The sequence below is a fragment of the Symphalangus syndactylus genome, chromosome 9 (genome assembly GCF_028878055.3).
Source record: "Symphalangus syndactylus isolate Jambi chromosome 9, NHGRI_mSymSyn1-v2.1_pri, whole genome shotgun sequence".
Taxonomy (NCBI): domain Eukaryota; kingdom Metazoa; phylum Chordata; class Mammalia; order Primates; family Hylobatidae; genus Symphalangus; species Symphalangus syndactylus.
This window is the reverse complement of record NC_072431.2, coordinates 94,190,180-94,215,104: the sequence shown is the minus strand read 5'-3', so window position 1 is coordinate 94,215,104 and position 24,925 is coordinate 94,190,180. Positions and strand designations below refer to the sequence as shown.

Below are 24,925 nucleotides of genomic sequence, written 5' to 3'. Positions count from 1 at the left end.
GTTTCTTGGGTTAGGAAACCATCTCTCTCCTGTGTCTGTCTTACACATTCTTTCAGCCTGTAAACTTGAAAACATCAAAAAGGAAGAAAATTCTCTTTGGTTGGGTAAATCAACCAAAGTTGATTGGGTAAAGTGGTTGGGTAAATCAACATGATTTGTTTGAGGAAACAAGTTATCGTCATCTTGCAAACCTGGGGCAGATCCCTTTTTTGCTTACAAGCTAAATGTTGTAACAGGCATGGCTGGCATTTCCTGCCAAATTTGGGGTTCAGCATTTCAGTAGGAAGCACCAAGTGAAACTCTCCCTTCTCAGCCTTCCTTACCGGCATGCATCTCAGGCGATGTAAACCTTAGAATCTATGGAAGGGCACGTCTGGTGCAAATCATGGCGTGGCCATCCCAGTGTTTCCGCTCTCACTTGGGGTTTGCCACGCTCCCCTTTCCTAGACTCTCACAAAATAGCCACAAAATCCTCCAGAAATCAGTGCTATTTTCAGAACTGCTTCTACTTAGAATAATTCATTTCAATAATTACTCACAAATTTAGTGCCTAATTTGGAAAGAAGTATTTATTTTATTTGCCCTAAAACTGTCTTTTTTTGCACTTCGGAGAGCCAGTATTCCAAGAATTACTGGGCTGTGCATTCCTCTCCTAGGTGCTCAGTAACCATATATGAAGAGACGTTTGAATCCTTGCAGTCTAGAGGCAGGCTCCCCAGGGCAGGGCACTGACTTCCTGTCTCTCCCCTGACCAAGAGCTCCACGACAGCGGTAGCCTAGAGCAGCACCCGTTCATGCAAAATCGTCAGCCTTTGTTGAATGAAGGTGTGGTTCCTCTGTGTTACCCTCAACATCTAGCCCATCACTCAAGTCACTTTTTAAATTATTGATGTATAATTCACATAACATAAAATTAATGATCAACCGTTTTAAAGTAAACAATTCAGCGGCATTTAGGAGAGACACATCATGTGCAACCATCAGCTCTATCTAGTTCCAAGATACTTTTATCATCCAAAAAGGAAACCTCAAACCTACTAAACAGTCACTCCCCCTTCCCCTCTTGCCCCAGCCCCTGGCACCTACCAATCTGGATTCTGTCCAAAGATTTACCTACTCTGGATGTCTTGTGCAAATGGAGTCATACAATATGTAGCCTTTTGTGTCTGGCTTTTTTCACTTAGTATAATGTGGTCAAGGTTCATCTGTGTATGAACCTTGCTTTTTCACGGCTGAGTAATATTTTCTTGCATGAATATACCACATTGTGTTTCTCCATTCATCTGCTGGTGGACATTTGGGTCATTTCCATCTTCGAGCTACTGGGAGTAGTGCTCCTGTGAACATTCATAAACAAGTATTTGCCTGAATACCATTCTCACTTCTTTGATGCCAAGCACATTATCTCCTAATTATCTCTGGAGTCTGCCCACTGCCGTCCTCCCAGTCAAGCTACCCACCTCTGTTACTGCAGTACTCAGCTGGCATTTTTGTGGCCACCCTGGCCCTTCTGCAACTTGTACTCTATACCATAGCCCCACTGACTTTTCAAAATTCAGATCCCCTCTTCACACCCTGCAGTGATCTTAGGATTGCTCAAGGGATAAGAAACAAATTTCTTTCAGAGTATAGGGGCACCTGCATGGCCAGGCCTCTGCAAGCTCATCTCCCCACCCTGCCCCCTCCCTCCCCATCTGTGCCACAGCCATACTGGCCTCTCTGTCCTGCAAACTCTCCATGCTCTGTCCCACCACAGGCCCTTTGCACATGCTGTCTGTGCTGCCTAGCATGCTCTCCCCTCCTCTTGGCCTAATTAACTCCTCTTATCCTTGAGTTCTGAGCTCAAGCATCACCTCTTGGGAGAAGCTTTCCCCAACTAAGTGAACACCAACACCAAGACCATCCTGGATGCACACAAACTCCTGGAACCACTCCTCTGCAGCCCAGGCCCCAGCTGCAGTTTTACATGCAGGTGATTATTTGTAAGATTGTAAGCTCAGGTTGGGCAAAGGACCATGTCTGTTTTACTCCCCATTATAGCTCCAGAATTGCCATGGACTAGCTGTTTGTATCCCGTGCCCCCCACCAGCTTCCTGTGTTCAAATCCTAATCCCCAGTGTGATGGTGTTTGGCAGTAGAGTCCTTGGGAGGTAATTGGGTCATAAGGGTACAGCCCTCATCAATGAGATTAGTACCCTTATGAGAAGAGACATGAGATAGATGATCTATTCTCTGCCATGTGAGGACACAGGAAGAAGGTGACCATCTGCAGAACTGGGAAGTGAGCCTTCACCAGGAATGGAATCGCTGGAACCTTGGTCTTGGACCTCCAGCTTCCAGAACTGTGAGAAGTAAATATTTGTATTTTGAGCCACCCAGTCTGTGGTATTTCTTGAAGCAGCCCTGAACTGACTAAGATAAGAACCTAGCCCAGGATGGCCCCCGTTTGGTGCTTGTTAAGTGTTTTGTTGTTGTTTTTGAGACGGAGCCTTGCTCTGTCACCCAGGCTGGAGTGCAGTGGTGTGGTCTCAGCTCACTGCAACCTCTGCCTCGCGGGTTCAGGCGATTCTCTTGTCTCAGCCTCCCGAGTAGCTGGTATTATAGGCACCCACCACCGTGCCTGTAATCCCAGGCTAATTTTTGTATTTTTAGTAGAGACAGGGTTTCACCATCTTGTCCAGGCTGGTCTCAAACTCCTGACCTCATGATCCACCCACTTCGGCCTCCCAAAGTGCTGGGATTACAGGCATGAGCCACCTTACCCGGCTGCTTGCTAAGTTTTTGTCGAATGATCAGATGAGTCTATTCTCCTCACCAGAGAATATTACCAATCACAGCTTCCCGTCCCTCTATCCATACCAGCAGTGCTTTATTTTGGGGGACTGTACCTCCCAGCATGCAATGCTGGCTCCTGTCCCCAGCCATGATTCTTGCCTCCTTCCTCCACTGGTGTATTTCAGAAATTGTGCTGCCAGGTGTGGAATGTCGAAGGGGGATCTATCTCTCTGTAGTCTAGGCCTGAGGGAGCAGCCCAGTGTGTCTAACAACCAGGAGAGCACGTACAGAGACTTGCCGGGTGTCAGGCCTGTGCTACCTGCTTTAGAAATAGCAAATACGTGAGGCGGGAATGATTCTTTGCCCCTTGTTACAGATGGTGAAACAGAGGCACAGAATACATGAGTCATTTGCCCAAAGTCAAAACTCTTGGTAAGTGGTAGATCCAAAGTTTGAATCCAGGCAGCCTTTCTCTAGAGTCTGCGTTCTTAACCTTACTATTAAATAATGAGTGGACTTAAGCATTCAGGACGTGGAAGAATTCTTCTCGTAGAAGAGAAATCTGAGTGATGGCGGTAGTGTTTCCTGCTGGAGTCTGCGTGGGTTTGTTTAAAGCACTGGAGTGGGCAGTAGACATTCCCGCCAAGTTCTGGCTTGGCAATCCCATGGCCATTTTAAACACACAGATAACCAAACTACTCAGCTTATTTAGGGCTTCACGCGCTCCTGAACGTCCTAACAAATACAGGTTGATGTCAGGACAAATTCTCTAAAGAACCACTTTATTATAAATAAAGCTAGAGGGAAAAAATTAAGGTGAGGACTATTTGTCTTCAGATGAAAAAAACTAAGCTATTTATGAAGACTCTTGTCTTGTGTTGGTCAGCGATTGAAAAAGGAAAAGAGTCAAGCCAGGTGTGGTGGCTCACACCTGGTCCCAGCTACTTAGGAGGCTGAGGCGGGAAGATTGCTTGAGCTGAGGAGTTGGAGTCTAGCCTGGGCAACATAGCAAGACCCTGTCTCTAAAAAACGAGAGAATCATGTCCTTTCAGATCATATGTTTTGGGGGGTTAATGTTTTTGGTCATTCATACTCCAGGCCCCTGTGCTGCCATCTGTTTATCACAGGCAGGTATATTAAAACAAAGCAGGCTGGGTACAGTGGCTCACACCCGGAATCCAAGTACTTCAGGAGGCCCATGCGGAAGGATCGCCTGAACCCAGGAGTTTAAGAGCAGCCTGGGCAACATAGTGAGATCCCATCTCTATTCTAATTTAAAATTTTAAAAAATAAAGCAAAACCCAGCAACAAAACCTACTGATTTACTTTTGGAAACAAAGATATTGTCATTTGAAATTCTTAGGATTCTTTTCTAAACATATAGATAAAATCATTTCGAACATGAGAGGGCACAGTGCGTGAAGTTTTATTGCTACCTTGCTAGGTGATTTTAGGATGTTTCACAGTGATTAGAAATGAACCTCAAAAAGGCAAAAAGTTCCTCCAGCCAATGAAAGCTCCGCCACCAAGGAGATGGCACACTGAACAACAGCAGGTTAGATGGCCCAGGAAGGACTTGATTTTAGAAGAGCTTATGATAACATGGCACAGTATAAGTGGGAAAAGCAGAATGTGTGTGTGCGTATGTGTGTGTATGTGTGTGTATACAGACATATAAGATATATTGATAAAATGCACAGGAAACAGCCTGGAAGGAATTCTACCAAAAATATTAGCAGTAGTGGTCTTTGCACAGTGGTATTATACTTAATTTTTTTCTGACTCTCTATTTTGTAAATTATCCTGCACTTGTATTTATTTATAGCAGGACATAAGCCTTTATTTATTTATTGTTTATTATACTTTAAGTTCTGGGATACATGTGCAGAACGTGCAGGTTTCTTACATAGGTATACACGTGCCATGGTGGTTTGCTGAACCCATCAACCCATCATCTACATTAGATATTTCTCCTAATGCTATCCCTCCTTAGCCCCCCAACAGGCCCCAGTGTGTGATGTTCCCCGCCCTGTGTCCATGTGTTCTCATTGTTCAACCCCTACTTATGAGTGAGAACATGTGGCATTTTGTTTTCTGTTCTTGTGTTAGTTTGCTGAGAATGATAGTTTCCAGCTTCATCCATGTCCCTGCAAAGGACATGAACTCATCCTTTTTATGGCTGCATCGTATTCCGTGGTATATATGTGCCACATTTTCTGTATCCAGTATCATTGATGGGCATTTGGATTGGTTCCAAGTCTTTGCTGTTGTGAATAGTGCTGCAATAAACATACATGTGCATGTGTCTTTATAGCAGAATGATTTATAATCCTTTGGGTATATACCCAGTAATGGGATTGCTGGGTCAAATGGTATTTCTAGTTCCAGATCCTTGAGGAATCACCACACTGTCTTCCACAATTGTTGAACTAATTTACACTCCCACCAAGTGTAAAAGCATCCCTATTTCTCCACATCCTCTCCAGCAAGCTATTGTTTCCTTTTTATTTATTATTATAATTTTTTTTTTTTTTTGAGATGGAGTCTTGCTCTGGCACCCAGGCTGGAGTGCAGTGGTGTGATCTCAGCTCACTGCAACCTCTGCTTCCCAGGTTCAAGCCATCTTCTGCCTCAGCCTCCTGAGTAGCTCGGATTACAGGCGCCTGCCACCACGCCCGGCTAATTTTTTGTATTTTTAGTAGAGACAGGGTTTTACCATGTTGGCCAGGCTGGTCTCGAACTCCTAACCTCATGATCTGCCCGCCTTGCTGGGATTACAGGCATGAGCCACCACGCCCGGCCTGTTTCCTGACTTTTTAATGATCGCCATTCTAACTGGCATGAGATGGTATCTCATTGTGGTTTTGATTTGCATTTCTCTAATGACCAGTGATGATGAGCTTTTGTTCATGTTTGTTGGCTGCATAAATATCTTCTATCTTCTTTTGAGAAGTGTCTGTTCATATCCTGTGCCCACTTTTTGATGGGGTTGTTTGTTTTTTTCTTGTAAATTTGTTTAAGTTCCTTGTAGATTTTGGATATTAGCCCTTTGTCAGATGGATAGATTGCAAAAATGTTCTCCCATTCTGTAGGTTGCCTATTCACTCTGATGGTAGTTTCTTTTGCTGTGCAGCAGCTCTTTAGTTTAACTAGATCCCATTGGTCAGTTTTGGCTTTTGTTGCCATTGCTTTTGGTGTTTTAGTCGTGAAGTCTTTGCCCACGCCTATGTCCTGAATGGTATTGCCCAGGTTTTCTTCTAGGGTTTTTATGGTTTTAGGTTTTACATTTAAGTCTTTAATCCATCTGGAATTAATTTTTGTATAAGGTGTAAGGAACATAAGCCTCTATTCTATTCTATTCTATTCTATTCTATTCTATTCTATTCTATTCTATTCTATTCTATTCTATTCGAGACAGAGTCTCACTCTGTCACCCAGGCTGGAGTGCAATGGCACAATCTCGGCCCAATGCAGTCTCCACCTCCCAGGTTCAAGCGATTCTCCTGCCTCAGCCTCCCACGTGGTTGGGATTACAGACGCCTGCCACAACGCCCTGCTAATTTTTTGTGTTTTTAGTAGAGACAGAGTTTCACCATGTTGGCCAGGCTGGTTTTGAACTCCTGACCTCAAGTGATCCACCTGCCTCAGCCTCCCAAAGTGCTATGATTACAGGCATGAACCACCGCCCCCTGCCATTAATTTAAAGATCAAGAAAAAAAAACCCATAAAATTACTATGGAAGTCTTAATTCCCATCTAGGATTAAGAGTCGTAGCATCCAAAGACCTTTGGAGAAGTAAAGAACCTTTGGAACATTCCTAAAGGGCAGAGATGAGTGATGAAGATGACGCTGATGACGATGGCCACAGTGTGAAAGTTCAGAGTCCCTAAGGAGTGTGCTTGCACCCCACACAGCTCCTCCGTTCTCCTAACTTCAATTCAGTCTCCACAAACTTGCCACTGCATCTTGCTCTCAGTTTCATAATAGCCGTTGGAAAGGTTTTTCTGGGTTTGTTTTTTTTTTGTTTTTTGGTGCTCCCTTTGCTTATTTGTAACCATCTTGCTCAGGAACCATGTGGTTGGTATCTTTGGGGCACATGGAGAGGTCAACAGAACCAGCAGTCGCTCGTGGTGGGAGAGCACTTGGGTGTCACTTACCTTGGTTCTGTAAAAGCAGCTAATAATTAGCTGGTGGCGGGGGCTGCGGAAATGTCTCCTTGTTTGCTTTTTACCTTCCTCTGCATGATAAGAATGTTTAAACAAGGATGCACCGTCATCCAGAATGCCTTCCTGGCCCCCATGGAAGAAGAATGGGGAAGAGCCACCCTTCAAGTGGCACATTGTGACACAGGAGCAGGAAGCCCATGGCTTCTCTTGACAAGGAAGGGTGGGACCTGAGCATTTAGAACAGGGCTTCCTTACAAAGCTCTGAATGCTAGGCATGTGGCATGGAGTGGGCATGGCCCACCAGCCCCGGCCCCTCCTGGAAGGAAAGTTGACCGAGGTACTGACCTCTCTGTGAAATCTGGGTCATCAGGGCCTATGTGACCCGAGGCATCAGTGACGAAATTGACCTCAGCAGGGTGGTGACTGTGCAGCTCCAGGGAACTCACAAGTTGGAATGCATTTGGTGCATGCGTACACACACACACACACAGACACACTCTCACGGGTCGATTGGTTTCTGTTTTCTGAGTGTCAGTAAGTGATCGGGCCATGTTACCTTTCTGAGCCCTGGTTTCGTCATGTGTCTGATGGGACTGTTATTCCCAACCTCCCAGGGTTGTCATGAGGACTCAATGTGAGCTGTGATTAGTGCCTGCCATGTCCTTGGTACTTAGTAAATGTTGGTTTCCTTTTTCTCCCCATTCCTCCCCCTGGCTTTTTTTTAAAAACAGGACCCAGGAGCTAACCTCATCATAGCTTCTTGGCCACCTGTGTCTTCTTACCATTGTTGGATTTACCCAAATTAACCTCTTGGGATTACTACCTAAGTAAATAAGAGCTTAAAAGTGAGCTGTTATTCCAGGCAGTTTAGCAAGGGGTCTTTAGGTGGAGCTCACGTGGCAATTATCACAGAGAAGGAGGGAGAAAGGGGTTTTAATGTTTATGAGACTCATATTTCCTCTCTCAGTTGTATGCTAGCCCCTCCCTCCTGCCTTTTCCTCCCAGAGTTCTAGAATCATGCACTTTTAGAACTAGAGGTGCCCTGGGCTGGAGTCATCTCCCCCGATCCCTTTACTTAACAGATGGGGAGACTGAGGCGCAAAGATGTTCAGTGATGTATGCAGGGTCCCAGAGCTCCTCTGTGCTCCTCTCCTTCCACCCATAAATGTGGCCCTCTGAGGAAACCTCCAAAGCCACGAGGAAGCAAGCCCAGCTCATTCTTTCATTACTGGAAAAGGATAATTGCTCACTGAGCCTCTAAGTGACCCAGGGAATGGCCTGCCTCTTCTCCCTCCATGAGTTCCTGGGCCTCTAGGAATGGATCCTAGAGGCAGTGCTGTGGCAGTGTTGTGTGAGGGTTCAAAGTGGCCCTGGAGCCCCAAGACACACTGCTCCCTGCCCTACCTTGGGCCTGCCCCCTCTGGGATGCATACCTGCGTTTGCATTGGAGCAAAGGTAGCTACACCTTGTCTTGGCTCGGCAGGAACCCAGCTCTTCTCTTTGAAGGGCATGAGCCAATGAGAAATCTTCTCTCTCATACAGATTGAGGGAGAAAGAAGGTTGAAATACTCCTTGCTCTTGCTTTATGACCATGTTACATCCAGTGTGTGAGCTCCTGTCTCAGCCCTGAGGAGAGCCAGGGCCTGTACAAGCCACTAAGAACCATGAAGTCCCTTGGCACTCAGTAGACCTCAGCAGAGAAAGTGTATTTCTGCTCTGTAGGCCAGTGGCCTTTAAAAATACCAATATCTTGATATTTTAAATATCCTAGAAAAACTTTGTAGTAGGCTTCTTTGTTATATTTAAAAGCCAAACATGGTTAATATTTAGTTTATACTTGGACATAATTTGGCTTTTGCGTTCTCACTTTTCTCATAGAGTAAATTGACTTTTATTTTTATTTTAAGTTCTGCGGTACACGTGCAGGATGTGCAGGTTTATTACATAGGTAAATGTGTGCCATGGTGATTTGCCGCACCTGTCAACCCATCACCTAGGTATTAAGCCCAGCATACGTTAGCTGTTTTTCCTAATGCTCTCCCTCCATTGACATTTTGTAATGACCCCAGCCATTCCTCGATTTCAGCCCCCGTGTGCTCGCCCAGAGATATCCTCAGGTTCAGTGGCTTCTAATATCGGTTGTTAACATCCCCATACGCAAGCTCCTGGCATGCGGACACCCTTGCTTACTGTTCACATTTCTAAAAATATTGCCTCTGTCATTTGCCCTGTGTCCTATTGTATTCTAATGAAAGTTCAGTCTCCTGACCTTGCATGGCCTAAGACAAGGGCTTCTTTCTTTTATGGTAAGGATTTATCTTTTTAAGGAGAACTCACCTGTGCATCTTCATCCACCAAAATAGATTGCGTTTTCAGTGCTACCGCTGAGAACACACAGGAAAGTGTTACCATTTGCAAAACTCATTGTCAAAGGGAAGTCACGTCCAGAGTCAGGAAAGCAAGTGAAACACTCACCTCGGTGTAGCAGCTTCATCTGGAAATTTGACCTAGAGGGTTCAAAATGAAAACATGCCCTCCCCACCCATCCAGGAAGCAGGATGAGGATGGCCATTCGGAGTTTACTTTAAAATGCTTACCAGTACTATTGATATTCTGCCACCAGCTGTGTGGTCACATTAGCAACACATCTTTATAAATTGCTCACAGAGTCCCAGGTTGCATTTTAATTTCACTAGAAGGGAAAGCCTAAAGGATCTCTGAACTTGGTAGGTGGCTGGACAGACCACTGAGTGGAGTTGGAACACCTTTATTTTTATTATTATTATTTTAATTTATTTTTGGGACAGAATATCACTCTGTCACCCAGGCTGGAGTGTAGTGGCACGATCTCGGCTCACTGCAACCTCCGCCTCCCGGGTTCAAGCAATTCTCCTGCCTCAGCCTCCTGAGTAGCTGAGGCACGCGCCACCACACCCGGCTAATTTTTGTATCTTTAGTAGAGACAGGGTTTCACTATGTTGATCAGGCCGCTTTCGAACTCCTGACCTCATGATCCACCCGCTTCGCCCTTCCAAAATGTTGGGATTACAGGCGTGAGCCACTGCGCCCGACCCACCTTTATTATTTTTATTTCCTAGTCAGCACCAGATGAATTATGGAATATTCTATTCAGAAAGAGGGAGGAGCCAAAGTAGAAGAAAAAAAGTCCAAAGGTCCACAAGCAACAAATCGGTTAGTTTCAAGCCTTAGGACCCTTTGTCACTGCAGAGGTAGCTGATCCAGGGCTGACCCAAGATGCAACACAGCCCAAGGGTGTAGCCAAAGTAGTCTTTCTTTTAGGACTTGGCATTTCTAAATGCCAGCACCTTGTACATCTCGTAGATTGGAGTTTAGATATCTGACTTTCAGACGCGTTTGAACCAGAGTGACTCTATCTTGAATAGGGGCTGGGTAACCTACTGAGGCTGAGACCTACTGAGCTGCATACCCAGGTGGTTAGGCATTCTAAGTCACAGGATGAGGTAGGAGGTCAGCACAAGATAACAGGTCATAAAGACCTTGCTGATAAAACAGGTTTCAGTAAAGAAGCCGGCCAAAACCCACCAAAACCAAGATGGCAATGAAAGTGACCTCTGGTGGTCTTCACTGCTCTTTATACACTAATTCTAATTTATTAGCATGCTAAAAGACCCAATTTTACCCCATTTGGTCTGATGCTGGAGAAACAAATCGAGCTCATTGGTAGCTCTTATAACTGATTCTGGGAAACTGGGATCCCTAGGAGAGATTCCACTGATTCATTCATTCAACAAATGCCTGTTGCGTACCTACTGTGTGCCATAGTGTGACGGGCCCAGTATATTGCCTCATTCATTACCTCACAAGGTTATCTGTTAACAGCCACAAGTCAGAGGCTTTTGAGATACAGGGTGCCGGGAGAGCCAAAATAGTATTTGTTTGTTTGGAATAATAAAAGCTGTCTTCCCAGGCCACAGGAATTAAAATTAGGAGTGCTAAATCAGCAATTGTCTAGCCTTTCCTGAGCTTCTCAAACTGTAGTTTAGAATTGCTTGGGGGAACTTGTCAGAAGTACAAACCTTGGCCAGAACCTCAAAGAACCAGACTCAGTCAATCCAGGATGGGGTCCACCAATCCAAGGTTTTAAAAACAAGAACCGGATGGGGATAGGTGATGAGTTAGCCGCTGGGGATTCAGAAACCTGAAAGGGTGGGGTGGCAGTAGTTGGGCTTTGCAGACCAGACTGGTCTGGGACACTTTGTGATGAACACAAACCTTCCCTCTTCCATTTTGACCTTTCTGCCCTGGTGGGCTGCTTTTACATAAGAGTATTATTTCTTCCTTTTGTGGGCAAAGAAAAAGCGTGAGAACCAACTGCTCTAAATAAAACAATTGAAGGTGGAGTTCAGATTGAGAGCTCTCAGAGGATGCTTTTGTTTTCCTTTGAAATTTTTGGGAGAAAGGAGCCAAAGATTCAGTAGAGGGGGCCAGCCCCAACCCTTTTGAATCTGCCCTGCCTCCCCTGTTCCACCTGTCGAGGCCAGGAAGTAGAGCAGCAGGAATCAGCCCTGGGTTCAGACCGTCCCGCTAACTGTGTAACCTTGAATTTGAACTCAAGCTTGGGCTTAACCTTTCTGTGCAGCACTGTGCTCGTGAATAACTGGTAGCAGTTACCTCCTGTGGGCTGTGCCGGGAATAATAAAGACGGTGCATGCATGGCATCTGCCTTGGTACAGATCAACAGGAAGGCTCTAAACCAGGATTCTCCGGCTTGAGAAGCTCGTAGCTCAGCTGGGGTCTTGAGAAAATGATGCCGATTCTGGTGCAGCAGGTCTAGGGTGGGCCTGAGAGTTTGCATTTCTGGCAGGCTCCCAGGTGAGGTTGATGTTGCTGGTCCATGGACCACACTTTGAGTAGCAAGGGTCTGAAAGGTGCTCACCTCCTTGGGTTTTCTGTGAATAGTTAGTGCAGATAGCTAAGTTAACAATTCTTTTTTCAGTCCTAAAAATAGAAGAAAATACTTACTCCTTCCTTAACTCTGATCATGAAAATTAGGACATAGAATGCTTGTAGCCATAAACACTTATCTCCCTCGTCGCTCAAGTTATTAATTTTCCCCAATAACATAAATACTGAAGAAGAAAGCAGAGTGAGGGGTGATCTGCTCTGTAGGCTGAGAGAGGTTATTAAGGACAGGGCTTCAGGCATACAGAATAGAGATGGCTCTTAAGGGTCAGGGATTCTGCTTCCTTAGGGCTCCTAGAGCTTACCTGTGAGTGAACAGTTTTTAAATATTAATAGAAAGCAAAGAAAAATGAGAATGTCTTTTATTCATCCATGAAATCAATTTGAACCTGTCAGAGTCATCTAGAGGGGCTGTTAAAATGCAGACATCTAGGTCCCACCCCTGAGAGCCTTCAGTTAAATAGGTCAGGGGTACAGCCTGAGAATTTGCATTTTGAACAGGTTCCCAGGTGACACTGGTGCTCACACTGTGACCAGCTCAAAAGACCACCTGTAAGAGCCATGAGCATGGGAATCAGTGCTGTCAGCCTGGGCCACCTCTTCACACTTCTGACCCCTCCCGTCAAAATGGTGTTGCCAGGAAGGGGTTTTCTAAGCTGGGGTGGGGTTTGGGTATGAGTGGGAGATACAACTGTCTTCAGGTATCTGAAGGTCTTCCTGGGGATTGGGAGAGATTTCTGGAAAAGCAGAACGATCCTGGTGGCACTGCTGCCTGCAGGCAGGGAGTCACAGCACCATGGTGTGTTCCTCCTCCACCCCCAGGGCTGGACCTCTCTGATCTACCTGGTTGGCTGATCCCTTGGCGAGGGGCTTAGGGGGGCACTTCTTAAAAATAGAGCTTTCCAGGGTGCATCCCAGGAGATTCTGATGAGCAACCAGGTTTGGGACCCCCTGCGTGGAGAACAGCGAAGCACCAGCTGGGCACAGGAGAGCTGCTCTATTTTTAATGATTCTTGGGTGCAGCACTAATGATCACTCAGCAAGCAAATGATTCCCCGGCAGGAAATGGGACTCTTTGTGAAGTATATTTCCTTGCAGGATCCCTAAAGTTATAGTCGATAAATTCCGGCTGCATCTTCCCAAGTGTTTTATTTCCCATCTGAGGATGGCTTCCAACCAGGAGCATCTGGCCAAGGGGACTTATCCAGGGTAAAACCCCACCCTCTCCGCCTTCCCCACTCCCTCACCCCTGTCAGCAGTGACTCTCTCCACAGCCACTCTGCTCTGGGTTTGTTGAAAGTAGAACCTATAAAATTCACGGTTGAGCAAATTCCAGAGAGAATGCTTCCCAGACAAATTCAGCAGCATAGAACATATCTGTATGCAAAGAGTCAGGCTACAATGGAGGCAATTACTTGGATAATAGCCTAAGGAGAAATTCCCGCCACCCCCACTCCCCTCATCCCCGCCTCCCCTTCCCCGCCCCCGCTTTGTTTGTCATGCTGTCATGCACAGATTTGAAGACTGCAGTCTTGACTTGAGTTTTCTGATTCACCAGCAGATGCTGGAGAGCATCACTGGGTGCTGTGCTCTGTGCCAGGCAGGTGTTTATAAAGGAGACTCAGGTACAGTCCCTGCCCTGTGGAGTCCACTGCTGGAGAAAGATGGATGCTTACATGACTAACTGTAAAAGCAGCATCACTCCTAGAATAGCCCATTTCTAAAGTAGACCTCCCAGCACTCTCCCTCCCCTTGCCTGGTTTCATCTTCCCCACAGTGCTTGTCTCTCTAGAAATGACTGGCTCAGTACTCAGTAATGAAGTACTGGTGCTTCATCTTCCCTCTTACAAATAAAGCAATGTGAGGGGAAAGACCAGACCTTTAGACCCTGGCCTCTCCCAACCATTGGATGTGGGCTGCCCAGGGGGCATGAGAGTGGCTTTCTGCAGCAGAGGCGTTGGAAGGCTCTGCTAACAGGGTGGCTGCTCACCGCCAGGATCTGGGGCAGAGGCTGAGGGAGGACCTGGGCGGCCACAGCAGCTCTCAAACCCAAGCGTGCATCAGAATCTTCCAGTGGGTTTGTTCAGGCACAGATCGCTGGACCCACTTCAGAGCTGCTGATCCAGTAGGTCTAGGATTTCTTGCACGTTCTCAGGGTGATTCTGTGGCTACTGGTCCCTAGACCACACTTTGAGGACCACAGAGAGGTGCATCAGCATGGCCATGACAGTGAACTTAGTGAATAGCTGCAGAGTGGGTCCAGTGACGGACTTCTTAGAAGCTATGCCAGTGACCTCCGTGAGAGAAGACGAGACTCTGAAACAGGCTCCAGCAGTGGGGCTGGAGAACAGAAAGGAAGCACCCCAGACACATGCAACAGTGGAATCAATGTGCTGGTGGGAGACGAGGAAGGAGTTCAAGCAGCGGGAAGGATGGAAGTGCTTTGGACCAAGATGGACACTGGGTGGAGGAAGGAATAATGTGTTCCCTTTGGGACCTGCTGCTTTGAGGGGCTAAGGAGACCTCCAGGTGGAGACGTTAAGGAGGCAGTGGGAAGTGCTTTTAAAACTCAGGAGAGCAACTGGCGATGGGTACAGATGCTGGGGTCTTCTGGATAGAGGTGTAAGCTGCCTCAGTGGGGCTGAATGACAGTCCTTAAGGGGAGAGAACGGTGATGTGCTCAGAAGGAAGCCAAGAGGCTCTCACTCATAGGGGTGGTTAGAGAAATAAACGAATGGAGTGCTCCAAGGCTTGTGAAGGACAAGGGGGTGTGACCCCAAGAGAAGGGGTTGTGTTAGAGGCATGAGTTAGAGAAGCTGGTCTCCATACTTTGAAGTGGATAGTTTTTCCGCTCCTCATCCTACTGTGTGCAATTTTATTTTGCCTCAGTGACAGACACTTTGCAGCCATATTGGTGCAACATGCATTAGCAAAAGAAGTGCATGCCGCATGCATGCGTGTGGGTGCAGCAGCAGTTCTCCACAGCAAGAGGTAAACAAGACGAGCACTACGGTGGCTCAAGTTGAAGCTGGAGGTCATTTTTTGCCCCTCTAAGCTGAGCCCTGAAGAAGAAAGTCACCGTGTATCCATGTGTTACCTCTTTGGATTTGACGCTGATCCAGATCCTCCTGGGACCTTCAATCCGCTGCGTTTACAAGGATGAAAAGGATTCTGATGACTTTTTTTGAACTGTTTGGGCAGGAATGCTACAGAGAGAATCAATTTCTGTGAACTGAGAGTCCCCAGGTGATAATTTGGTGTTTCACACACAGGCAGTTTTCTTTTTAATGTGTGGTGCTTGTTTAGTCGTCTGGCTCTTGCAAACCCTAGTGTCTGAAAAACAGGGATGTAGTTCAGCAGTGTCTGAATAAGGCGGATGACTCAGAATCATGCAGTGCCTGGCTTCTCAGTCCGCCGCCAGCCGGGACTGCTTTAGGCGCGAACCCACGCTTCTGACCTGTGCTCTGTCTTTGCAGTTCTGCACGGAGCTAAACCAGCCGACCCTGCCCAACATCCGCAAGTGGAAGGGGCCCCGGGGATGCTGGAAGGCTATTGTTGCTGAGAAGCCCTCGAATCAGCTCCAGAAGGTACCCTCGTCTGCAAAGCCTGGCCTTTCCCTTCATTTAATTTATACATACTTTTACCCTAATCAAGGGCATTTAAAAATTTCCTTTGCCAATATCCTTGGTTCAATTTTGTATTTCTGCCCAATTTTTAAATCCTTGCCATTCATTTCCAAATGCCCTGGTTCTCGTTTCACGTTTAGATTGGGAATGGACTCCTGCCAAGACGGAAATGAGAGCTTAGGGTGTTGGGAGGAGAGGAGAGGAGAAAGGCAACAAATGGGTATTTCTGTCCTTTGTCCTTCTAATCCCTTCGCCACAGTTCTGTCTTCTGCCAAGTTTGTGCAGAGCTCATTACTCGTTGACTGAAAACTTCAGATTCACCTTAGTTCACACATGAAGTATTTGCTTCTAGTGGTAGAAATTATGCACATAATTTCAACATAGAAATGTTCTATTGAAATGTTCAGCAGATTTTGGTTTTGAATTTTCTTTCATCAGTATCACCCATATGAGCAGGTAAGGGTAAATCTCTGTAAATACACGTTTTCCCTCATGTTATTATTCAAGGCCAGATTTATTCACCTTGCAATGCTTAACATCAATGGGGTTTTAGATTTTTAAACAGACTCCTGATAATAACCAGGAGCTGAGAATGTATTATTACATAATTTTCCTATAAATGCAGATTTTTAAATCCCTAGTATACCTAACATGCTTACAAACACATGATTTATACTTAATATGATTATGTTTATAATGTAGGCTCTTAAATCATAAATGTATGCTGGATTAAAAGTGGCCATTTTTTGACAGTAAGCCCCTACTCTCTTTTTAGCTACTACTTAAAAAGGTGCATGTAAATCTTCTGTCTCTGGGTTTTATGTTTGGGGGTGTAAATGGCTCCTGCAGCTGACAGTGAGTCAGCACGCATTCAGAGAAGGCTGGAGATAAAGCTGAATTTGAATGCATCTAGTTCAGGGTTCTCCCTTCCAGTTCACATAGAAATAATAATAATAATACCACCTTCCTTTTTTAACTGCACTTTACATGTATGTAGGTGTCTGAGCGTCAGAAGCCTTTTATAGTCCATTCAGCACTGTATTCATTCATTCAACAAATCATTAATGAAAGGTGGCTATGTACCAGGCATTTTGTTTCATGCCAGATACACATTGGTGAGAAAAACAGCCCCAGCTATCCATGCCTGCATGTTTTCACTCTTTGCAAGACACACTGGGGATCCCAGCTGGAGCCTGACCTGGCCCCTCCTGCAGGGAGTGCACAGCCTGTTGGAGGGCAAGACAGGTAACCCCATTCCAGGTCAGGGTGTCAAGGCCATTGGAAAACAACATGAGGTTGCAGGGAGACCCGAGTTCCATCCACCAAAACCTCTCGGCCTCAATTCCTTCATATGTAAAATGGGAGCGATAGCCCTTTCTTAGCTCACCTATAGGGTAGCTATAGGATTTTTAAAGGTACTGTGCATTGGAATGTGTCATTAACACAGCACAGGCCAGGGCCAGGCGGGATGGGCATGAGGTGGCAGGCTGGCCGCCTGCAGTGGACTGAGAGAGCTTATGCCTGGCTCTGGCTGCAGTTGGGTCCATGTCTACCCAGTTGTTACCACGCAGTATTGTGGGCCCAATGTGGCCAAACCTCCCAGTTTCATTTTAATGGGAAATTTCCTGAATTTTAAAGATGAACAGATAATCCAAAAAAATTTAAACACTATGTGAATCGAACAATATATCTCCGGGTTGAAAATGTTCAATCTCTGTCCCTAGACAAATATAAGAAAGTGGTAACCGCTGGGGCCATTTCTCCAATGCCTGAAATTCTGCCCAGGCATCTTCTCCCCAGCTCCCTAGGGCTTACACGATAGCCAGAGGGGTGGTTTCCAGCTGTGAAGATGAAGACCTAATAAGATGAAATGATTTGCCCACAAGCCACCCTTTTTGCAATGTGAGGTGGTGCTCGGACCTGAGCCCAGTTCGTTCTCTCTGTCTGGAACACCTGTTCCTCCGGCTGCTGTTCTGCAGGAGAGGGGAGCACCTAGGTCAGGGGCCTTGGGAAAGGCTCCCAGGAGGGGGCAAGAAACCAGCGGTGGAAGGAGCAGCACGCAGGGAAGTGGGGGTGGGGAAAACAGTGCTGAGCAGGTGAGGGAGGCAGAGGAAGGAGTAGGCCCCACCGCAGAGGCTTCCCCTCCAGGGCCATCGGGGAACCCCTGAAGGCTTTTGGGCAGAAGATGACTTGAGTGATGCTTTAGGTAAGTTACTCTGGCACCATGGCTTGGGAAATGGCAGATGGAGAGATAATCCTCCAAAGCCAACAGGGCAGTCATGCTTACCTCCCTCCACACCGGAGGAAGCTGAGGTTTAGAAAAACTGAGTGGCTTGCCCAGGGTCCCATGGCTAAGTGACTCAGGTGGGACTGAGGCCCAGGTCTTCTCGTTCTCAAACCAGCACACTCTCCAGAGGGTGGGCAAGAAGATAATTTCAAATATAGAAGTGCACAGCATACAATACATTCATTCCCTCCCTCCCTCCTCCTAAAAACACGCATGTTCAGACACGGCGTGTGGCTTAGACCAAAGCTGACCCTGGGGCCTTTGTGGTGGCTGCTCAGGAGGGTGGTTGTGCAGAGTCACTTCCCCTCCTTTTGCAATGGGGAAGAGTGGTGATGAGCACTGCTGGCCTCTCAGATGACATGCGGATGGCTCCCAGGCAGCGGGTGCTGAGGAAGCACTCTCATGGACAGCAGAGGCTGGGGTGGGGTAGAAAGGAGAAGTGTGTCTTCTTCCACAAGCCCCCAGTGGCGGCAGCAGCAGCGCAAAGCAGGCACATTCAGAGCAGCAGGGTTTAACACCAGGCACCAGGACTCTGCCCCACCGCCAGCCCTGGCACCTCTGACCTAAGCTTCGTACCTCTGCTGTGGCCTCATCCACCTGTGGAGGGCCCTCAAGCAGCCCCAAGCCCTTAGGTCAACTGTGACCTCCACTCACCCAGCAAACACTGAGTGGGCTTTTACTAGGTGCCAGGCACCATTTTTGTAAGCTGCAGCTAATCAGTAAGCAAAGCCCATCCCTTGGAGTCATATGTTTTAGTCTCAGCATTGTGATTAGCTGTGGGATTTCAGGAAAGTCACTTAACCTCTTTGAGCAGCGGTGTCCTCATTTGGGAAATGGGAGCATGAATTGCTACGTGATGGGATGTGATGACTCCGAAGATATCTCTGCGCCTAGCCTGGGCATCACCCACCTCCCCCCAAAGACAGAAGAGCCCAGGCCACCCTGGCTGTATGGAAAGCTCTGAAATTGGCAATATGTGAAATTATTTGGGCTGGGGAACGGCAAGGGAGAGTGGCTGTGGCTTTCGTGGTGTGCTTTTGGGTTAGAAACAGCTTGAGCCAGAGTAGGGACTACTGCCTGTCGGTCTCTCTGGCCTCTCTGCCTCCTTTCCCCAGGTGGTACTAGGACTCTGGCACCAAGACTCTGTCTCGCTCTCCGCTGCAGGGAGCCGGGTATGCAGGATTCCTGTGGGACGCGGCGGCCGGCGTGGAGCTGAGAGACGCCGGCTCACAGGAGAGCTCGCCCAGCAACGGGCACGGGAAGCTGGCGGGCCCCAGCCCATACCTCGCGCGGTTCAAGGTACCCGCTCCACACCATCTGTGACGTGGAATCTGCTTCTTTCTAAAAAGGAAAGAAAAGGGCTCGTTTTGTAATACCATGAGTAAGAGAAGTCTCGTCTTTTTGCCTTGATTTCAGCCTCTCATGGTTGGAGATTTTTGTCTCTCCTGGGGCTTCCTTGGCAGGTGAACTTGTCCAGGGCAGGAATGAAAGGGATTTTGAGACTCTCAGCCCCAATAACTCTGGCATCTGAGCAGGAGAGAGAGGAAGGAGGGAGATTCGGTATAGCTCTTAAATCTGACCCTCATTAGAGTCTTCTGGGGAGATTTTCATACAGTCAGGGATTCCTAGACCCCACCTCAGACATACGGAATTTGGGGGATTATCTGGATGGCCTACTTTCCAAAAGCCCCTTCAGTGATCCTTCACCTTCCTGGCACTGGTTCACAAGGCCAGGTGTTAGGGAATGTCTGGATTCAAGGGCAGCAGAACTGGCTTGAGGAGCCCCTTCTTATCGGCTACATCTCAGGCCCGATTCCTTTATTACCAGGGAGAAGGGCCTCTCAAGGGGTCGTTTGGGTTTGGAGGGGATTCAGGAGGAGCTCTGGGCTGTGGGCCAGGGGCAGTCCCATCACTGGCATCGCCCATGTGGGAGTCTCTGTCCCTCCAGTGTCTGGGAGCAGCTCAGCAGATTGATCGAACGCAGTCTCTCTGGTTCTCCCCGGATGCCCTTGGGAAGTGTTAATGAACCACAAAATGGTCAGCAGCTGGGCAGCAGAAGCCAAAGCAGGTCATGAAGTTGGCAGTCAGTGAGCTTTGTCCCCGCGGTCCTTGACCGTGAGCTCACAGGCCAGGCAAGCAGGTCCGGTGCCTTGGAGCTCAGCAAGCGTATCTCCTCCTGGGCATGGAGACCCCCTGCTTTCTGTGTGCTCCAGAGCGGTTCCTGAGCCTGACAGTCACCTCAAACCCCAGCCCAGGAGGTGTCTGCCAGCTGAGGGTTGGGAGCAGCCCCTGTGTTGAGGCTACAAGCCCCCGTGCCACCTTGCACACTCGTAGCTGTGAGTTGATGAGGGTGGGTGTGTGCTCACCCTGGGGGTATCTGTCGCACCCAGCAGCCCCTCTCTTACCTTTGTCTGTGATATTGATGGGGCTCTGTCTGCACACGTACACCTGGGGGTGTCCATGGGTTGTATCTGTGGTACTGATGTGTAAGTCAGCCAGGTATCACCTTTAAGCCTCCTAACACCACTCTGGGCCCTTTTTTTTATGTCAAGTTCCTGTTCCAGTGTTGGCCACCTGGGGTTACAGCCATGTAACCCTATGGGTGATACTGATAATCCAGTATCACCACAAGGCAGCCTGTTTTTAAGGGTATAATGAGAAAATGCTGATTAGCCCAAATCCTCTAAATAAAGCAGCCCCCTAAACAGGCACTTGGCCTCTTGTACTTCATGTCACATTCTAGGCCTGGCAGGTGGTGCAGTACAGAGATGGGGCTCATCTCCTCAGGCACTGTGCCCCCCACCCGGCCTTAAGATGCTTTCTCTAGTAGGCAGAGCTACAGCTGCAGAGCTCTTGGTCCTGGGTGCTGGCAAACTGGGACCACATCCGTAAGATAAGACGGGCACCCTCTACTTCCTGGGGGCTTCCCCTATACCCCTTCCCTTCCTGGCAGTGTTGATGTTGGTTGCCATGACAAACGGAAGGGCAAGATTGCTAAGCCCTGAGCAGCTGAGCAGTGCTGTGATGCCCAGAGACAAACTCTGACCCTGTGTTTCTGCACTTGCCCTTGGGGATGCAGGGCTGGGGCATGTCCTAGGCTGGCCAGGTTCTGTAAGCTTTTGGTTTGGACACATTTGAAATTAGGTTATAGTGAGCATCCAGGTATAGTGGGCTCCAGAGAGAAAAGAACACAGAGGGGCGTGTGTGGGAGGTGTAGGAAGGAGGAGGAGGCACATCCCGGCAGTGGGTCCTGGCAGGAGACCTCAGGCTGGCCCTCTGGAGAAAAGCCCTAAGTCTATAATAACAACCAGCTGTCAGAGTCACCTCCTTTGATTGATTGATTGAAACGGGGTCTCACTATGTTGGCCAAGCTGGTCTCAAATTGCCTCAAGTGATCCTCCCGCCTTAGCCTTCCAAAGTGCTTGGGGTTGTGGCCGGGTACCATAGCTCATGCCTGTAATCCCAGAACTTTGGGAGGCTGAGGCAGGAGGATCACTTGAGGTCAGAAGCTTGAGACCAACCTGGACAACATGGTGAAGTCTCTACTAAAAATTAAAAAATTAGCTGGGCATGGTGGCACACACCTATAATCCCAGCTACTTGGGAGGCTGAGGCAGGAGAATCACTTGAACCCGGGAGGCACAGGTTACAGTGAGCTGAGATCATGTGCCACTCCACCCCAGCCTGGGTGACAGAGTGAGACTCCTTCTCAAAAAAACAACAAAAAAAAAAGTGCTGGAGTTACAGGCATAAGCCACCATGCCTGGCCTTCCACCTCCTTCTTATATATGACTACTTAGAAAGAAAGAAAAAAACTCAAACATTTACAGATATGCAGATATGCCCAATCTTTTAGGCTCTAAGTGAGGAGTAGGCGGTGGGATGTTAGGGGTGGACTGGTAGAGCAAAATAGGCCTTGTTCCTGCAGGTGCCTTGGAAAAATCGAAGATGAAAGACCTTGCATTATTTCCTGGGGGTGTGAGCCAGCCTCGTTCTTGTTTACCATTGTCCACTCTGTGCACAAAGCTATTTATGAGTCGGTTGTAACGGATACAGGAAATATGAGCTTCTGAGCCTCTCCCTGTTGCTTTGTTTCCTGCTGCCTAGCTGGGAAGTCACGACCTGACCCTTGTTAACCTTCACCTGGCAGCCCTGACCCTCCTGGGGAGCGAGAATCCCAGCAAGAATCACAGTGATGGCCACCGGTTGGCGAGCTTTGCACAGACCCTACAGGAAACGCTGAAAGGTAGGACACTGTCTTTTGCTGTGGCTCGGCCACTGTTTTGCAGAGCAGCAGGGCTGCCTCTTCTGAGCCATCTCTGACCACCTGGGCTGGCTGTTTGTCAGCAATGTGAGTCATGGGTACAGGGGACAATCAAACCTCTGGCATCTCATGGAGCCCAGCCGACCCTGCATGGTCACATCTGTGCCTCTGGACCTAGCATATGCGTTCCAAGGTGTCAGCTCTGTGGCTTTTTAGCCTCATTTAGATAGAAAGGATTGGGGGGGAAGAATGTAAGTGATGATGCCCTTCCCCAAAGACAGCTCATCCTGGGTCCAGCTGCCTCGGACATCACTCTGGTGGTGCCGCCTGCAGATTTGCATGTGCTCCTCCTGTGAAAGAGAGACGGGGGTGACAAGGGGAAGTGGCAAATTCCTGATTGTTGGTGAATTGAGTTTTTCTCTCTGGCGGGATACAGAGCATGTTGAAGAAGCCCTGAACCTGTCAGAAATGCTGGATTTTAATCTTGTAGGAATTCAGGCAAGCCACCAAACCACTTCAGGCCCCCATCTGATGGGGGGCAGTACTCATCTCATAGCAGTACCCAGAGGGCTAAGTAACAGTGTCTGCAGCAATACCAAGCACATAGTAGGGACTTCATGTACACAAGTTGACTCTAAAACATGAGAAGAATTAAGAGAACACTGAAAAGAGCAGAATTCTGGCCAGGCACGGTAGCTCATGCCTGTAATCTCAGCACTTTGGAAGGCCAAGGCGGGAGGATCACTTGAGCCCAGGAGTTCAAGAGCAGCTTGGGCAACATAGTGAGACCCCATCTCTACAAAAAGCGAAAAAAATTAGCCGGGCATGGTGGTACACACCAGTGGTCCCAGATATTCAGGAGATTGAGGAGGGAGAATCACTTGAGCCCAGGAAGTCGAGGCTGCAGTGAGCTTTGATCGCACCACTGTACTCCAGTCTGGGCAACACAGCAAGACCCCATCTCTTAAAAAAAAAAAAAGATTAACTGAACTCCAGGACAAAGGGGGGCTATGCCCCAACTAATATAGATGGTTTTCTGCACTTGGTTTACCAAAAGAAAAGGTTGACAAGGCTGTGAAGACTGTGACCTTGTCCATCTGGCTTGATTTTTCAGAACACTGACCTTGTCTAGGTGACTTTGTAGTTGGAGGCTTGGAACTCTCTCTTATCTTTTGAGTCTGGACCAATATTCTGTAGCTTTCTAAGACTTCCTTGTTAAACTGGCCTCTCAAATTGGGAGATTCATGAAGATTTTACTACAAAAATATTTCAGTCAAACCATAGGCTCACATTTCAAAAGATGTATGTATGTATGTATGTATGTGTGTATGTATGTATGTATGTATGTGTGTATGTATGTATGTATGTGTGTATGTATGTATGTATTTGAATTTGCATTTCTAACAAAAAAGATTTTTTATTGTGGTAAAATATATGTAACATAAAATTTACCATTTTAATCATTTTACATATTCAAGTCAGTGCTACTAATGTATTGACATTGTTGTACAAACATTACCACCACCCATCTCCAGAACTTTTTCATCTTTCCAAACTGAAGCTCGATACCCATTCAACGATATCTCCCCATGCGCCTCTCCCTGCAGCCCCTGGCAACCAGCGAATGCTGGTTGGTTTCTGTCTCTGTGATTGTGACTACTCTAGGTGCCCCATATAAGTAGAATCATATAATATTTGTCCTTTTGTGTGTGGCTTGTTTCACTTAGCATAATGTCTTCAAGGTTCATCCATGTTGTAGCATGTGTCAGAATTTCCTCACTTTTTTTTTTTTTTTTTTTTTTGAGACGGAGTCTTGCTCTGTCACCCAGGCTGGAGTGCAGTGGCACGATCTTGGCTCACTGCAAGCTCTGCCTCCTGGGTTCACGCCATTCTCCTGCCTCAGCCTCCCGAGTGGCTGGGACTACAGGCGCCCGCCACCGCGCCCAGCTAATTTTTTGTATTTTTAGTAGAGACGGGGTTTCACCGTGTTAGCCAGGATGGTCTCAATCTCCTGACCTCGTGATCCGCCCGCCTCGGCCTCTCAAAGTGCTGGGATTACAGGCGTGAGCCACGGCGCCTGGCCAGAATGTCCTCACTTTTTGAGGCTGACTAATATCCCACTGTGCGTCCATCCACCATAGTTGGTTGCTTATCCATTCATCCTCTGATAGACACTTGGGTGGCTTCCACCTTTGTCCTGTTGTGACAATGCTGCTGTGAACATTGATGTGCAGCAGCTTTTCTTTTGAACCAGGACATGCCGTGACCAACGTTCTACTTTAAGGGTGAGTCCTCAGGCTAAAAACAGTCAGAAGATGCTCTATCCAAGAAGCAGCTGTGTGGGAAATTGTCCACCTATAGTTAGACTCTGCTCTGTAAAAAGGATGACTTGATAGCTTGTCACATCTGTGGACATTACTATTGTTCTTGATCTCAAACTTTATGTGGAAGCAGAAAGGAAAGATTCCAGCTCATAACTTTTTTGACAGCCTTAGGCAGTCACCATCCCCCCACCCCACCCCTGGTATCCAGGGAGTGGTCAGGATTTTGGCAGAAAACCTTAGGCAGGTTATTGTTCCAAATTGCCAAGGTACTATTGACCCACAGCCTGGCCTGGCCTTGACTCGTCCAAATAGGGACAGTGACTCATGCTGCCTGTGTCCCCTGCTTGTAACTAGTACCCAATTAATTGTTAACTGGTGACACTCCAGACCCAGGGGTTCAGGAAGCGGTTCAGCCTGCCCAGGTCTAACAAGGGAAACAGGTCAACAGAGGGGTTCAGCTAAAGCAAAGACAAAGCCTTCATTCCACAGGATTCTATCAAAGCAAGCAGAACCGATGTGGTTAGCAAGCTCTGGGCCTT

At 47.5% G+C, this 24,925-nt stretch overlaps 1 protein-coding gene across 2 annotated transcripts in view; it reads left to right on the top strand.

The window, feature by feature from the left end:
• Positions 1-24,925, top strand: part of EEPD1 (endonuclease/exonuclease/phosphatase family domain containing 1) — a 144,159-nt gene that overhangs the window by 111,154 nt on the left and 8,080 nt on the right. Inside the window, exons 4-6 of one of the 2 annotated variants that reach the window (XM_055293421.2) lie at positions 15,362-15,472; positions 18,963-19,097; positions 21,906-22,044. In XM_055293421.2, the coding sequence (XP_055149396.1) occupies positions 15,362-15,472; positions 18,963-19,097; positions 21,906-22,044 (385 nt within the window). The remainder of the gene's footprint in view (positions 1-15,361; positions 15,473-18,962; positions 19,098-21,905; positions 22,045-24,925) is intronic. The other variant, XM_063608980.1, reaches the window with a different exon arrangement.